The following is a 16,114-nucleotide window of genomic DNA, read 5'->3' as shown; positions in this document are numbered from 1 at the left end:
AAACAATGTCCTTCCACTCCTGGGGGTTTGGTGATTTAGTATCTGCCAGGCTTCCCATTATAGCTCCTTGGACTGCTGTACTCCTGTCTCCTTAGCAGTCAAATCTAGAAGTGCTCCGTTTCAGAGATTAGAGAAGTCTTAATGTACTAAGCATGGGAAGGGCAAAAAATAGCCTAAGACAAACTCTCTTAAGTTTACAGAGACAATGAAGTGGGCAGTGAGGAGGGAACAGCATCTTATGCAGTATTTCCACATGGGTTTTCATTTACAGCAAACCCATACTCTTCAATTTCTTTGTGTTTTCTCATTTTATGTGCCTTCCAGACTGCCCCTGGTCAGAGGACTTCAATCCAATTGCTGAAAGCCACACAAGCTCTGCACAGCTCAAATGTGACCTAAAAATAAAATTAACCTCCAAATGAAAATCCCCACAGAAGAAACAAATGTTTGGGTTTGTTTTGGGTTTTTTTTTTAAGGCTTCTAAAGGCAAACTTAAACATTTCCTTTCAGACAAGGAAACCTCCCTTTTGCTGAGAACACCTAAAACTCATTTCTTCCTCAGGAGCTGCTGGTAACCACTCTGATGTTAAATCCTCTGCCCCATGAATCAGTCACATTCCTAAAAACTGTGATTTCAGCTGTGCCCATTCTACAGCATTTCATCCTCAAGCCAGTGGGAAAAAGGCTAAAACAGTTTTTGTTTACAAGCACCCTAAATAACCAAGAAAAAAAGATTGCTTTGGATGAAGCTGAAGCATGACAAAATGTATGCCATCCTGAACTTCATGACCACAGCATTATTAACTCATTTATCACTCACCCCTGCTTAATATTTAATCTCAGACCACCTAGGCTAGGAAAGCCTTCATAAATAAGATAAAACTTGTCAGGGAAGCTTCCAGATGCAAAACTACATTCCCAGCTATTGATATCTACAGCACATAGCATTCTGTCCAAAACAAAACAAAAAAAAAGTTGTTTTCTGCTGCCAACTCATGATAATTTAATAATCATTTGGGTTTTTTTCCTCCTTCAAAGCATATTAAATAGGTAGCTATGGCTATGCAAGGCACAGTGTGGGAGCCAAGGCTCACCTCACCTAAGCCTACACACAAACCTTGGTTGTCTCTGCTTTTCCCATCACACTATGTGCACTCTACCATTAGAAAGCTCTCAGTAAGAAGCCACAGAAGCATGGCTACAGACCACAAAAATCAATCTGCCTGCAATTTTGCCAATAAATCTCACTTTACACAATTTCTGTTCAAAGTTGCCACCACACACAACTCATCCCAGTGCTTAATCAATACATCTGCTAAGTCATTAAAGGGCCTTCTCCCTTTGCCACACAGCAACACTCCGTGGACTCTGCTCAAGACTAAGAGAGCTCCTCAAGAATCATCAGGACTGTGTGCAACCAGGGCTGCCTAGCCTGTAAGTTTTACACCCCAGAACCTTCTACCTACATGTTATTCACTTCCCTAAAAACAAACACTACAGGAACAAACCACCACGCATAATTACTTGTTAATTGAGGCATATTGTGTGCAATTTACCTCACAGAAGCTGGACAAAACCCTTCTTTTATCAACTTCTTTAGAAACAGAATGCTTCTTAACCGTGGAAAAACCTATCAGCATCTCAGCCCAGCCCTTCCTTAGATGTACCAGGCTCTTCCTTCCCTTTCTTCCTGCTCGTTTTAATTTTGAGCCCAAAAGTAGATATACAACTTAAAAGCCAGACTGCTTAGAAATTGAGTTCAGAGAACAGCTTACAAACTTGAAGTGGAGTTTTCTGGGGACACCACAGCTTAGCTTCGAGAATGCAAGCCACTCAGCAAAGCAACTCTGTGGGGCTATGTACGCAAATGAGAAAGGGGCTTCACGTCCAGCTTGGTTTTTTTTCCTAGCAACACCTACCTGAGAAACCTCACATTACACCAGAGCAGGTGAAAACTGCTTCCTTGTGCTTCTTCCAGCATCACAGGGGAAGCTGCTGGATGGGATGAGAGGAGTACCCCATGCCCTAGGGCAGCCACCACTTCAGCTACACCTTCAGCTGCTTCCCACGACCACCCAGTTCCCAGGAGTGGGAGCTCTCTAGCAGCACACCCAGAGCTCGGGCCTAGCTCCACGGTCCTCAGCAGTACTCCCACCCTTACGCTCTCCTGCTCCCGGTTCCAATCCGAATTCCACGTGTGGACACAAAACACGGTGCCGAGGGACACCTGCAACGTTTCTTCGGCCCTTCCCTTCCCCACAAAACCCACACGTGCCCAGAACCAGAGGAAGGCCGCTGCCGGCTGAGCTGCCCAGGGAACCGGCGACCCACGGGGGCGCCCCCCGGCTCCCCTCCACGCCGCTGCCGGCGGACCACGCCAGGATCCACCTGTAACCCTGGAGATTCCCCCCCGCTCCCCCGCCACGAAACCGGGCGGGAGAGCACTAATGGCCGCTCCCGCAGCCTTTACCGAGGCGGGAGGTGCTGGGGGTACAGCCGGGAAGGCCCAGTTAGGCCTCGGCCCCCCGGTCCGGTCCCGCCCCGCCACGAGGCCGGAGCCGGTCGGCGCGGTGCTGCCCCCTTCCTGCCTCTGCGGCAGGGCCCCGCGGGAGGCGGGAGCAGGCAGCAATTATGAAACCGGATCAGTAGGGCAACCCCCCGGGCCTCGCCGCCGGGGCCTTGCCTCCTCGGGTATCGCCCCTCCACAGTCCCCGCAGCCTCCCCGCCGGAACCTGTCTCCTCAGTACCTCAGAGACCTCTTCTTCTTCCTCTTCTTCCTCATCTTCCTCCTCCTCCTCCTCCTCGCTGCCGTTGTTACTGCTCTCGCTGCCGCCGCCGCCGCTCTCGCTGCTGCTGGCCGGCCGGCCCGCCCGCCCGTTCCGCTTCGCCTTGGCCGGTGCCTTCTTCTTCAGTAGGAGGTCGCACACCCGCACCAGCCCCCGCGGCCCCGCCGCCGCCGCCCCGGGCGGGCACGACGGCGGCGAGCTGCCGGCGCCGCCGTTCTGCCCCTCGGGGGGACCGGGCCCCGCCGTGGCGCTCCCGGCGTCGCCGCCGTCACCGCCTCCCTCAGCCACCGCCACTACTGCCGCCGCGCCGGCCGCTTTCTCCATGGCCGCCGATTCGCCTCGCTGAGCACCGGCTCCCGGTGAGGAAAGAGGAGGAGGTACCCGGGGCCGCCGCTGTCTCGGTCACCTCTAGCGCCGGCGCCGCGCCACCTCTCGCGATACTTGTCGTTGCCGCCGCCTTCAGCAGCGGCACCAGCCGTCAACGGCGGACGCCGCTCCCACCGCCAACAACCGCCGTCGCGCCCACGCTCTGCCCCGCTGTCGCCGCCCGGCCTCGCCTCTGCTCGGTCCCGCGCCGCTCTCGCCCGCCCCTCCCCGCGCCCGCTCCGTCGCGGCGCCCTCCCGGCGGCGGCCCCTTCCCTGCGTGCCCCGCTCGCCGCGCCGGAACTGCCCAGACGTCATCACCCGCCGCGGCGGCGCCCCTGCGGCCGCTTCCCGCCTCGGCCCCTCGCCGCGGGGCTGCTGCCGAGCGACTGGTGCGGCCCCTTCCCGGCCGGGCCGTGCTGCAGCCTGAAGCAGCAGAGGCGGCGGTTTGGCAGGGCTCGGGTCGGGGGAGGCCGCGCCTGCGGCTGTGCCTGGCGTTGAGCTGCTTCAGCCAGAGCGCTGGGACTGGGCCTCGCCAAGCACCGCTCGGCCTGGGTGTGTATGCGAGCGGGTGCCGTGGGATGCGAACCTCTCAGGAAACGGCAGGCACACAAGCTGAGGCCTGGGCTTGCCAGCGTCGTGAAAGCACAAAATCTATATTTGCACTGAGGACTCCCCTCAGCCTCCTCTACTGCAGACTAAACCACCCCAGGTACCTTAGCTGCTCCTCACCAGACCTCTTCTCCAGACCCTTCACCAGCTTGGTTGCCGTCTGGACACACTCCAGCCCCTCAGTGTCCTTCTTGGAGTGAGGGACAAAGAATATTCTCAGAGAACTGATGCTCCTTATCGAAACAAACCACCGTTTGCCAACAAGTCGCCACTGTACAGAACCTTGCAACAGAACCTCTTGTTACATGCCTGCAGACATCCCTGCATTAGTGGTAACTGCACCACTAGAAAGTTACATGCAGCTGTAATTGTAGATCTTAACCTGTGATCTTCAGGTCTGAGGTCGAAACTGAACACCACCTTTATAAAATACCTCCAGATGACAGTTTGATGTGATCCAGGAGGAATAAACTGAATTTCCCAGCCAGCTACCTACTACTTCGTGCTTTGACTGCACAGAGATCTCAAACAAAGCAGCACAAGAGGTGGGACAGCAGATGAGTGAGAATAATACTTTTGTCCTCCTGTGGCAGTGATTTTTGCCGGTTTATGTCAAGATGCAAGCACAAATTAAGTAAGTGTTATTAGCTGTAGTCACAACAGGCAGCAAAGAGATTTTTAAGTGGGTGTAGAATCATTTCATAGAATCATTTTGGTTGAAAAAAAAGGCCTTTAAGATCATCAGGTCCAATCATTCTCTAGCTCTAGCAAAGTTGGTGCTAAACCATGTCCCTCAGCACCACATCGCTGCCTCTTTGAAACACCTCCAGGGATTGGGATTCAACCAGCTCCCCGGGCAGCTTGTGCCAGTGTGCCAGAACTCTTTCAGTCATAGAATCATACAGGTAACCTCAGCCTTATCACCTGAGAGTCAAGGAATGTGTGTGATGTCACTTTTCAAGTGATAAGCCTGGAAAACTGACCTGGGCTTCATGATTTGATGCAAGAGGTAACTGACTCCTTTAAACAAAACATGCCTTAGATTTCTTTGGCTGTAGGAGCAGCCTGGCAGAGGAACAGATTGTCCAAGTGCACCAAATCCAACCCCTGGATTCAGGAAGGGCGGTTGCAGGACTGGATTTTACCCTTTGAGCTGTTAGCAAGGAGTTGCCCTCTCCATCCCTTCCTGGTACAGCATAAGGTTGGGAAATTACATGTAAGGGTTGGTCTGCCCCTGAGCTGATCTGGGCCCCTTCAACTGGGTTAAATCATCTGCATTTTAATTCTGGCCTACAGCACTTGCACACTGCTTCCATGTCAGCTGTTAGGCTTAGAGGAGATGTTTTGAGTCCAGTTTCTTGCTAATGGTGTTTTTATCACCGCATTGTGTTCCCAAGCCCGGAATCAGCTGGAGCAGCTACAAAGCACCACATTGTTGGCACAGGCAGCATGGCCTATCTGAGGCCTATTTGTTCTGCTTTTTTTATGATGGTGACCTCTGTCCTGATCAAAGAGTTGCTCCTTCTAATCTTGCAGGGTAAAGCAAGGTGTTTCCCTCTTTTTTTTTTTTTTTGTACAGTTTTTACCTGCTCTCTCTATCACCATTGAGCCCCTTGTGAGCACAGCAGTAAAAAAGGCACTTTTGGTCTTTTGAGCAGCTTGATGTTGGATTTGTTTGGTTTTCTCATGGGTAAAAATCTGCTCGCAAAAGTCATCTACGAGTCTTGTGATGGTTTGAAGGAGAGGACCCCTTGGGAAGGTGTGAAACTTCTCCTGGGTGCATAACATTGCTGTATATTTAGAACCCCCCCCAAAAAACACTCTTGTCAATACCATGAGAATCATCAGGACAGGCTCATAATGGAAGAGTAAATCATTAAGATAATTTTTCCTGTCCTCCAGTTTTCTTAGGGGTGCATGATCCAAAGGTGTATTTCCTGTTCACAGGGCTCTTAGGTGACGAATTACAGAGCAAAGGAAGTCAGTCTGGGCCCTCATCAGGGAAATGATACCTAAAAAAATACAATTTTTTGTGTTAACTTATGATCTGTGGGCTTGTTGCTAGCATAAAGCTGCAGGAAATCTTGAAAGGAAAAAAAAAAAATCCTTCATTATCCCTTTGAGCTGTGACTTCTGTTTCAGCATTGTCCAGAGAAGGGTAAGGATGCTGGTGAAGGGTCTGGTGAGGAGCACCTGAGGGAACTGGGGTTGTTTAGTGTGGAGAAGAGGAGGCTGAGGGGAGACCTCATTGCTCTCTACAGTTCCCTGAAAGGAGGTTGCAGTGAGGTGGGGGTTGGTCTCTTCTCCATAGTCTCAGGGGATAGGAGGAGAGGAAATGGCCTGAAATTGTGCCAAGGGAAGGTTAGGCTAGAGATTAGGAAACCTTTCTTTGCTGCAAGAGTGGCCAGGGATTGGAAGAGGCTGCCCAGGGAGGAGGTGAAGTCCCCATCCCTGGAGGTGTATAAGAAACCTGTGGCCATGGCACTTGGGGCCAGGGTTTAGTGTCCGTGGTTGCTCTCTGATCCTTTTCAAGTGCTGTAGAAAATTAAAATAAAATAAAATAAAATAAAATAAAATAAAATAAAATAAAATAAAATAAAACCAGGACAAATTGGAAACCAGAGAGAAGTAACCCAACCCTGTGAGTGAGACCTCTGAAGCCAAACCCACCTGTGTGGGGTTTAGTACTGACATTTAAGGTGGGATCCCCTGTGGGCTACGCAGGGATCAGTGAGGAGGTTAAACCTTTCTTCCTTTTGATGTTTTGCTCAAGTCCTGCCACCCCACAAGGCTAAGTCCTATAGTAACCACTTTGTAAGTAAACAATTGATTAATTCTGAAATGAATCCTTGAAGTTGCTCCTCTTTGTGCTGAGCTGCTGGGACAACTTCATGCAGGCAGCTCTCTGAACAGCAGAGAACAACAAAGTTTGAGTTCTTGTCTTCTATCTTCATATAAAGTGTGCATAGAAAAATATTTCTGCTCCCAGGGAAGATTATTTCTGGGCAAGAAAAGGGGTGGGAATCTCTGTGTGGAACGTGGTTTTCAGTGAAGGCAATGCAAGAAATTCCTTTGATATCTCAGGAAGCAGCTCCAATGCCATTTGGCAACAGCGGTATCTTGCTGATTCCTGATCTCCTCTTTTAGGGGGAGCTCGGGATACAGTTTAAGGAAACAAAACAAAACAAATCAAACCACAGGGAGGATGACTCTTGCTGTTATTTGATTTTGACACAGCAGATGGAGCTCAAAGCTGGCAATCCAACTGAAACCAGGCAGCACTGAGGGCCACCAATCACAAAAGGACATATTCTTACTTTTCCCAACATTCTGGAAATGAAATTTTACTAAACCATTCAATTCTTAAGCATATATGCCCTAAAAGTCCTTTTAGGATTTTACTAAAGCATTTAGGATTAGGCTGCAGCCAGAGGAGTGTGGGCAGCAGGGCAACAGAGGGGACTCTGCCTCTTGACTCTGCTCTGCTGAGACCTCACCTCCAATCCTGCCTCCAGTTCTGGTGTCCCATCAGAAGGACACAGGGCTGCTGGAGTGAGTCCAGAGGAGGCCACAAAGATGATCCAAGGGCTGGATGAGGACAGGCTGAAGGAGCTGGGGGTGTTCAGCCTGGAGAAGAGAAGACTCTGGGGGGACCTTACAGCTGTCTTCCAGTACCTGAAGGTATCCTGCAGGAAGGCTGCAGAGAGACTTTTCCTGAGGGTGTCTAGAGCCAGGCCAAGGGGGAATGGTTTGAAGCTGAGGGAGCACAAGGCTAGACTGGAGTTTAGGAAAAAGTTCTCCCATACAAGGGTGCTGAGACTCCAGAGGAGGCTGCCTGGGGAGGCCATGGCTGCCTGCTCCCTGGGGGTGTTGAAGGCCAGGGTGGATGAGGCCTTGAGCAGCTGAGTCTAGCTGAGAGGTGTCCCTGCCCTTTGAAGAGGTTTGGTAGATTATTTCTGAGGCCCCTTCCATCCTAAGCCATTCTATGATTCTGTGATTTAATTCTCAAACATGTATGTCCTAAAAATATTTTTTTTCCATTCAACAATGCATCTAAAGTGATTCTTTTTGTCATTTATTTCCAGCAGGCTAAGCAGGGATGTATTTTTTTTCCTTGTGTGACCTTTACAGTGCCAATGACTCGAACACCAGCAGGGGGGTGTTGGAACTAGATGATTTTCAAGGCCCCCCCCCAACCCAAACCATTCTGTGAGTCTATGAGCCAGGTGCAGCACCAAAGCCAGGTGCTGCCTTGTGTTTTGGAATCAGTGCCCTTTCCCATGAGAATTTCAGGACAATGAGGTTAATTTCCCTTTTGCCCCCTGGCATTCTTTCTGCTCAATCATAACATGATTTGTTTCTACACGAGGAAGTACCACCAGCTAGAGCTTGAAGGAGGGCTTGCAGTAAGTCAAAATGCACATGGGCCCTGGAGCTGTCTGCTGGCTGAGCTTGTGAGGGTGGGAAAAGGCAAATCTGCCCACAGAAAGAGTTTTGGTCACTCCACACTGAGCTCCATGGCCTCTCTGTGCAGCAGAGGTTTGGTAACAGCAGGTGGCATGCTCCTCCTGCCTGAGCTCTGGGGAGAGGCTGCTGTCTCCCCACTCTCACTGCACAGCATTTCTTCCTAGTATCTAATCCAAATCTAAACTCTCTCCATTTCAAGCCATCATCCCTTGTCCTGTCACAGCAGGCTCTGCTCAAAAGTCTGTTCCCATCTTTCTTACTGGAAGGGTGCTCTGAGGTCTCCCCAGAGCCTTCTCTTCTCCAAGCTGTACAACCCCAACACTCTCAGCCTGTCCTCCAGCCCTCAGATCATTTTTATGGCTTTCTGTAGAGCAGCTCCAACAGGTCCATGTCCTTCTTGCATTGGGTCCCCCAGACTGGATGCAGTGCTCCAGTTGAGGTTTTCTGTGCCTGTATTGGGGTGTGGTGTTGTGTACCTGTAGTGAGGTGCCTGTGTTGAAGACGACTGAAGCCAAGTAAGACAAATCCTACTCTGTTTCCAGCACTCACAGTGATGGAGAAGAGTCAGAACCCTAAGATTCACTTAAAACCCCATGGATCCAGATAAGGGCAACTCTAAATTCAACCTGTTCATTTAATTCCATGAGTTGTTTCTGAACCCTGCAGACAGCTGGTGATTCTGCTTGCCTGGCAGAACAAATGTCAAGGACTGCCAGCAGGGGCTGGAGGGCACTACAGAGGAATGGCCTAGAGAGTGTGGCCCACAGCTGATTGATCCAAAGGACAACACCAAAAGCTTCCTGTGCAAAGAGTTTGTTAATATTTCTTAACAGGACTTGAGGAGGATTCTTGGGTTTCATTCAAACTGAAAAAAAAACCAAAAACAACCCAACACAGCTATTGAGGCTTTGCAAAGCCACACATCTACCTCTTGCTTTCCTCTGATGGCACCATCTGGAGCAATCTTTTTACTACTTCTCTAGAGAACCACATGAACCACCTGGATTATTGCTATGCTTAAGTACATTTTGTGGTCTCAGGTGAAGATTTTCTGATCCTTGGACTGTACTCAGGAACCTGTCTTTTAAAATCAGCTCTTCCTGGAGCCTCTCAAATTAAGTGCACCAAAACTTTTGTCTCCTTTGGAAAGCAGAGTCTGCAAGCACTACAGACAGAAATAAAACAGACAAAAATAAAACAAACAAAACAAGCAAAATAAAAACCCCAAACAAAATAAACGAGCAACATTTCCTCTGCTTCTTCCTATGTTTAGTCCTTGCCTTTACATTGGGAAGCCCAGGTTTCCAGAATTGAATTGTAACAAACACAGGTAAAGAGGAACAACTGAAGAACATCTAAAGAACATTGGGTCTGGCCAACCCCAGGCACAAATCCAGCCTGGGTGCAGAGTGGGTTGAGAGCAGCCCTGAAGAAAGAGACTTGGGGGTGTCAGTTGCTGAGCAGCTCCCCATGAGCCAGCAGTGCCCTCACGCAGCCCAGCAGGCAGCTGTGTGCTGGGCTGCAGCCAGAGGAGTGTGAGCAGCAGGGCAGGAGAGGGGATTCTGCCCCTTGGCTCTGCTCTGCTGAGACCTCACCTCCAATCCTGCCTCCAGTTCTGGTGTCCCCAGCAGAAGGACACAGAGCTGCTGGAGTGAGTCCAGAGGAGGCCACAAAGATGATCCAAGGGCTGGAGCAGCTCTGCTGTGAGGCCAGGCTGAGGGAGCTGAGGGTGTGAGAAGAGAAGACTCCAAGGGGACCTTAGAGCTGCCTTCCAATAGCTGAAGGGATCCTGCAGGAAGGCTGCAGAGGGACATTTCCTGAGGGTGTCTAGAGCCAGGCCAAGGGGGAATGGTTTGAAGCTGAGGGAGAGGAGGGTTAGACTGGAGCTGAGGAAGAAGTTCTTCCCTACAAGAGTAGAGAGACTCTGGAGGAGGCTACCAGGGAGGCTGTGGCTGCCTCCTCCCCGGGGGTATGCAAGGCCAGGTTGGATGAGGCCTTGAGCAGCTGAGTCTAGTTGAGGTGTCCCTGCCCTTTGAAGGGGGTTGGAGTGGATGATCTCTGAAGTCCCTTCCAACCTGAGCCATTCTATGATTTTTCTAAAGCTGTGAGGGTTTTGCCTTCACAAATTGCTTCCTCAGAGATGGAGGAAGGAATAAGAACAGGATCACTCTCTTTCTCCTAGGACCACTCTCTTTTTCTCCTTAATACTGGAACATTTACAAGTTCTCTCAAACCGCTGAACTCCTCTTCCCAAGGAGCAACCCAACAAGAGGAAATCCAAAGGACATAGCAGACAAACCAGCCCAGAATCAGAGAACAATTCCAGCAGCAACACAGATTCTGTTTCTATGGAGATGGCCATGGAAGAGGAAATATTTATTAGCTCTGCAGTTTTTTAGGCCAGAATGGAAAAACTGTGAGTTTACAACGAAACTAAATGACAAACAGGGCAAAGTAAGAGTGTCAGCACTGCTGAGGAGCAAAGGCCACCAGCACTGCAGGAACATCTGGGTGTGTCAGCTGCAGAAGAGGGACACTCTGTGTGAAATCCCAGACATTGTCCGCAAGTCCTGCAGCCCCGGCAGACACCCAGCAATTTTTACAGCTCTGAAAGTATTCCAAGTTGGGAACAATACCAATGGCTCCCAGAATCATCATTTTCCACTTGCTTTTCTTCTGGTTCTAGCAGATAAATCACTAGTTCACTTCTGAGGTTAGCCAGTACACCTGCTTACAGAATGCCAACTGGGAAGGGACCCCAAGGACCATCCTTTGTAGGTAACAGTCCAGGTGAAAGGAGCTGGCCCAGCACCCTGTCAAGCTGAGGCTTCAAACTCTCCACTGTCAGGGACTCCAGTTTGTAGCCATGGTTTTAAGAATTGGAGGTCACAGATAAAAGCCTCAAAAGAACTCAAAACAAACAAACAAAAACTCTTCAAATGTTTCCAGCCCTTCCTCACAAGTTTTCAGTGTCTCTTTCATGGCTAAGCCTGAAGTGCATCAAGCCTAGGGAAGAAATATCAAGAATCTCATCCCAAACTAAAGCTTGAGCTCTTGACTGAGCTGTGTTCACTGAATGGGTCTTCTCTGCCGCCAGAGACCAGCAAGCTACAGTTGACTGCAGCCTCATTTTGCCAGACATGGAGCCACCAACAGTTTCTTGGAGGTTGAATGCCATTTCTTAGCTGTCAGAAACAAACCAGCCATGAAAGAGCCAGGCTGGAGAAAAGTAGAGAATTTCCAGAATTAGAGCAGATCTTTGAAGATTGGTAGAAATCCATAAAGTAGCTCCCAGCTAGACCTATCTTCAAGGCCAGGTTGGGTGAGGCCTTGAGCAACCTGCTCTAGTAGGAAGTCTCCCTGCCCATGGCAGGGGGTTGGAACTGGATGATCTTCAAGGTCTCTTCCAACCTAAATCATTCTCTGAATCTATGAGTAGCAATAAAAATCAATTAGAGTTTAGCAAGCATGGGAGGCCATGAAAACCAGGTCAAAACTGGTGGGGAATGAAGCTCAGAAATCAAACCAGAGTTAAATAAAATCAGTGCTTTGTGTGCTATTGGAAAAACACACTCATAGAATGCAGATGGTGCCACCCCTATCAGCTAGGCCAGCTAGTTTTAAAGGGCACCTTCAAGAAGAGGAGAAGCAGCCACTGAGGAGATGAGCTCCTGTGGAGATGTGAGATCAACAGCAAAAAAGATTTGGATCAGAAAACTCAGAAAAGAGGCTGCAGAACCTGAGGAGCAACAGCATGGAAATTGGAAAGCAAGTGCTGAAAAGTTTCTAGGGCACAAGTGAATGTTCTGGATTCCAAAGGCCCCCAGGTCTTTGGAATTATGTAAGAGACAGAAAACAAAACAAAAAATCTGCACTGACAGTGGTATAAGGAAGCAAACAGCAGCCACACCATGGCAGAGAGCACAGGAAAGGTCTTTACAAAAGATCCTGCAGCAAGAGGTTCTTTGTGATGAGGACCTTGTGGACTGAGGAGGCTGCACCTAGGGTAATGCTCCCCTGCATCTGCTTGCTAGGCAGATGTGCACTTCTCTCAAACCAGTCATAGAATGGGTTGGGTTGGAAGGGACCTTGAAGATGATCCAGTTCCAATCCTCTGCCATGGGCAGGGACACCTCCCACTAGACCAGGGTGCTCATCCAACCTGGCCTGGAACACCTCCAGGGAGGGGATAACCTCCCTGGATAACCTGTTGCAGTGTCTCCTCACCCTCACTGTCAAGAATTTCTTCCTTATCTCCCATCTAAATCTGCCCTTTTCCAGCCTCACTCCATTCCCTCTCCTCCTATCACTACAAGCCCTTCCTTGTCAAAAAGTCTCTTCCCAGCTTTCTTGTAGTCCCTCTCCAGTGACTTGTAAGGTTTCCACCTCTAAGCAATAAACTCTTAAAGGGAAGGCTTTAAAAAGCAGAGTCCTTCCTAAGTGTATCTGCATGTGCTGAGATGGCCTTTGGGAGGTATCATGGTAAATTATGCAGCCAGGGGACCACATTCAAACTTAACTTTGCAGCATGCAAAGCATGCACCCACCACAGGTGACAACACAGGGACAAAGCCTCTTCACACATGTAAGAAAATTCTTTTTGTTTCAGGATGCTTTCCTGCATCACTTGAGTAATGTCTGCACTGCAGGTGAGCCTGGTGAGAGAGAGAGAAAGCAGAGAGGGGGCACTCAGGTCTGCATTTTACCCTGGCTGAGAACTTTCTGCATGTTCTGGCTGCTTTTGTCTGTATCCTGGATTTTGGCATGAGGTTCAGGTTTGCAGAATTCCTCAGGTGTTGAGGATACAGATTTGTGGTCTTGAGTCTGTTCCAGCAAAGGGCTACACAGTTAGGACAGTAAATCCCAAACTGAACTTATTGGAAAGAGATGTTTGAATTATTTAGCTGCAGTTGAGACTATGAATAGTTATTCTGCTTGATGGAAAAATGCTGATTTTAATGAGAGGGAGCTCTATAAAACTGCAGATGTGTAGCTGAACCCCCAAGACAAATGGCTAAGCAGCAGAACTGAGGGGGTGCCCAGAAACTATATAAGCCCTGTGGTGGAATGCTGTCAGCCACACCTTAGCAGGTCTCTGCCAGTTCTGCTGCAGTGGTCCAGTCCTTGCCCTGTGTCTGGCTGCCCATCTGATGGGCCTTCTGGCTCACTGTATATCTCTGAGCCCATCTCTATTCAAACAAAAGCCTTGGATCTGTTGGAGATGTTGGGGAGGCAAACAGCAGCGATAAGAATAGCAAACACAATGCAGCAGGGAGGGAAAGGATGGGTCCTGCCCATGTGGCCAGAGCTAGCCCTGAGCCTTGCTGTTAGCAAAGAATGCCTGCTGCCCAGAGGAGAGAAAATAACAGCTGAGGCACAGATCTGTAGGCACAGGACTGGAAAAAGAATCTTAGAATGCTAGGGCTTGGAAGGTATCTCCAGAGATCATCCAGACCAAGCCCCCTGCCAAGGCAGGACCACCTCAGGCAGGTCACACAGGAACACATCCAGATGGGTCTTGAAATGCTCTAGAGGAGACTCCACAACCTCTCTGGGCATCCTCACAGCAATGTTTTTCCTCATATTGAGGTGGAACTTCTTGGGTTCCACTTTGTGTCCATTGCCACTTGTCCCACTGAAAAGAGCCTTCTTGCCTAGAACCATTTAGATATTTGCAAACATTCATAAAATCCCCTCTCAACCTTCTCTTCTCCACACTAACCAGCCCCAGGTCTCTCATCTTTCCTCACCACAGAGCTGTTCCAGTCCCTTCATCATCCTCATAGCCTTCCTTGGACTCTCTCCAGTATATTCCTCTCCCTCTTGAACTGGGGACCCCAGAACTGGACACAAAGCACCAGGGCAGAGTACAGGGGGAGGAGAATCTACCTTGACCTGCTGGCCACACTTCTTGATGCCTCCCAGGAGACCATTACCCTTCTTGGCCACGAGATTGGCTCACCACAGAATCACAGAGTGTTAGGGGTTGGAAGGGACCCCCAAAGCTCATCCAGTCCAACCCCCCTGCCAGAGCAGGATCACCTAGAGCAGATCACACAGGAACACATCCAGGCAGGGTTTGAATATCTCCAGAGAGGGAGACTCATGGTCATCCAGGACAACTGATTGTGCAGGCAATGCACCTGGTCCTTCAGAAAGTCCTTTCTGCTCTCTGTGAACAGTCACACAACCCTTAGATGAGGTCACAGAAGGAGATTCATAGGAGCTGCTTGCACTGTCCCCAGCCTGCTCCTGAGGTCTCAGTAAGTGCAAGGCAGCCTTCTGGTTAGTGATGCAAAGGACCAAGGCTCTGTGTTGGGATCTCAAGGTTATGTGGATAACTCTTCCATGAAGGGTGGTGGAGGATGGCCAAGCTTGCAGAAAAGCCCCCAGCTTTTGTTCCTATGTCAGAAACAGGGATTCTTTGCAGGTGGTTTTTGCCATATCCCCACTTTCTGGAGAACACTGGGAAGAGAGGTGGCCCTTGCAGACCTGTGCTGCTTTAGCCTGGCAAAATCCCAGGGAAGGGTTGGTTAAACACTTCAGGCTGAACTTGGCCTGACTGACCACATCCCTCTGTCAGAGAAGAGCCCCTCACTAAAATGTGGAGCTTTAGGGTTAACCTGGAAGCCTCAAAATGGCTGAAGACTACCTGGCAATTAATTACTACATTTTTTTGCAGAGTTTCTTAAATGCCTGCTGTTGGGATACATCAGCATGCTGGGTTTGGGAACTCCTGTTCACAGCTTGCACTGGTGAGAGGGGGAGAATGGTGGATTCTGAGGCTTAGCAACATTTTTCCCAAGATCTCAGGTGAAATGCATGCAAGGAGGTAGCTCAGCAGCCTGACAAGTACCTTCTGACCCACTGGAAAAGCAGAACATAGCTTCCCTGTGTGTGTCAGTTTGTTTACCTGTGTCCTGAGCCTCTCCTTTCCAACCTGAGCAGGTAGGGAGGTACAAGCACACACCGAGAAGTCTTCTTGACAGCCATAAAGGGACTGCCAAAGGGAACCAGGCTGGAGCACTGCCCAGGTGATGACAAAACGTGGTGGTGGCAAATGATGCCTTAGCACAGCTCTGGACATATTCTCAGGCTGTACCAAAGCAGACTTCAGGAGGTGACAGCTAAGGGCTGGGAGAGGAAGTATTGTCTGTCAGCTGCAGTTGAGCACCAGGAAGAGTCTCTCTTTGTATCATGGAAGCTGGCTGGAATTTTCCCCTGCAGCATTGTGCAGTGTTAGCAAGAACCCTGCTGCTCCCCTGGAGTTAATGTGTAAGTCTGGAATACAGGGTCCATGTTTATCTCCAGATATCTTCTGTTGTCTGTCCTGTACCTCATGCCAACATTTCATACAACCACTGAGAGATAGAGCTGAACTCCACTGCTGCTGTTTGCTTAACAATATTCCACATTATCCTCAGCTTCCCATTCCCACCTTTTCCATATGCATGGAGCAGACTCCCCACAGAGCTGTCCTGCTCCTACAGGGAGGAACTGATCCACTGCTCCCTAAGAGGAATGCATTTACACACACATCTGTGTCCAAAGCTACAGAAGGTAGCTGGTGTCATCCCAGATGCAGGGGACCAAAGGACAGAAATTCCAAGAGTAACTGACCTGGGGGAAAAAGGATGCATCATTTTATGTTCCACCTGAGCATGCTGTGCAAAGTGAGAGTAGATACAAAGTGGATCACTTTGTTCTCAGAGTCACAGCATGGTAGGGATTGGAAGGGACCTCTGGAGATCATCCACTCCAACCCCACTGCCAAGCCAGGGTCACCTAGAGAAGGTCACACAGGAGCACAGCCAGGTGGGTTGGGAATGTCTCCAGAGATGGAGGCTCCACCACCTCTCTGGGCAGCCTGCTCCAGGGCTCCAGCA

At 49.7% G+C, this 16,114-nt stretch overlaps 1 protein-coding gene across 1 annotated transcript in view; it reads right to left on the bottom strand.

The window, feature by feature from the left end:
* Positions 1-3,110, bottom strand: part of ANKRD17 (ankyrin repeat domain 17) — an 80,683-nt gene extending 77,573 nt beyond the window's left edge. The window contains exon 1 of the mRNA XM_054392208.1: positions 2,748-3,110. Within this exon, the coding sequence (XP_054248183.1) occupies positions 2,748-3,110 (363 nt within the window). The remainder of the gene's footprint in view (positions 1-2,747) is intronic.
* Positions 3,111-16,114: the final 13,004 nt, after the last annotated feature.

Source organism: Indicator indicator, chromosome 25, assembly GCF_027791375.1.
Source record: "Indicator indicator isolate 239-I01 chromosome 25, UM_Iind_1.1, whole genome shotgun sequence".
Lineage (NCBI taxonomy): Eukaryota > Metazoa > Chordata > Aves > Piciformes > Indicatoridae > Indicator > Indicator indicator.
The sequence above is the reverse complement of the archived record's forward strand: the minus strand, read 5'-3'. Positions and strand labels throughout refer to the sequence as shown.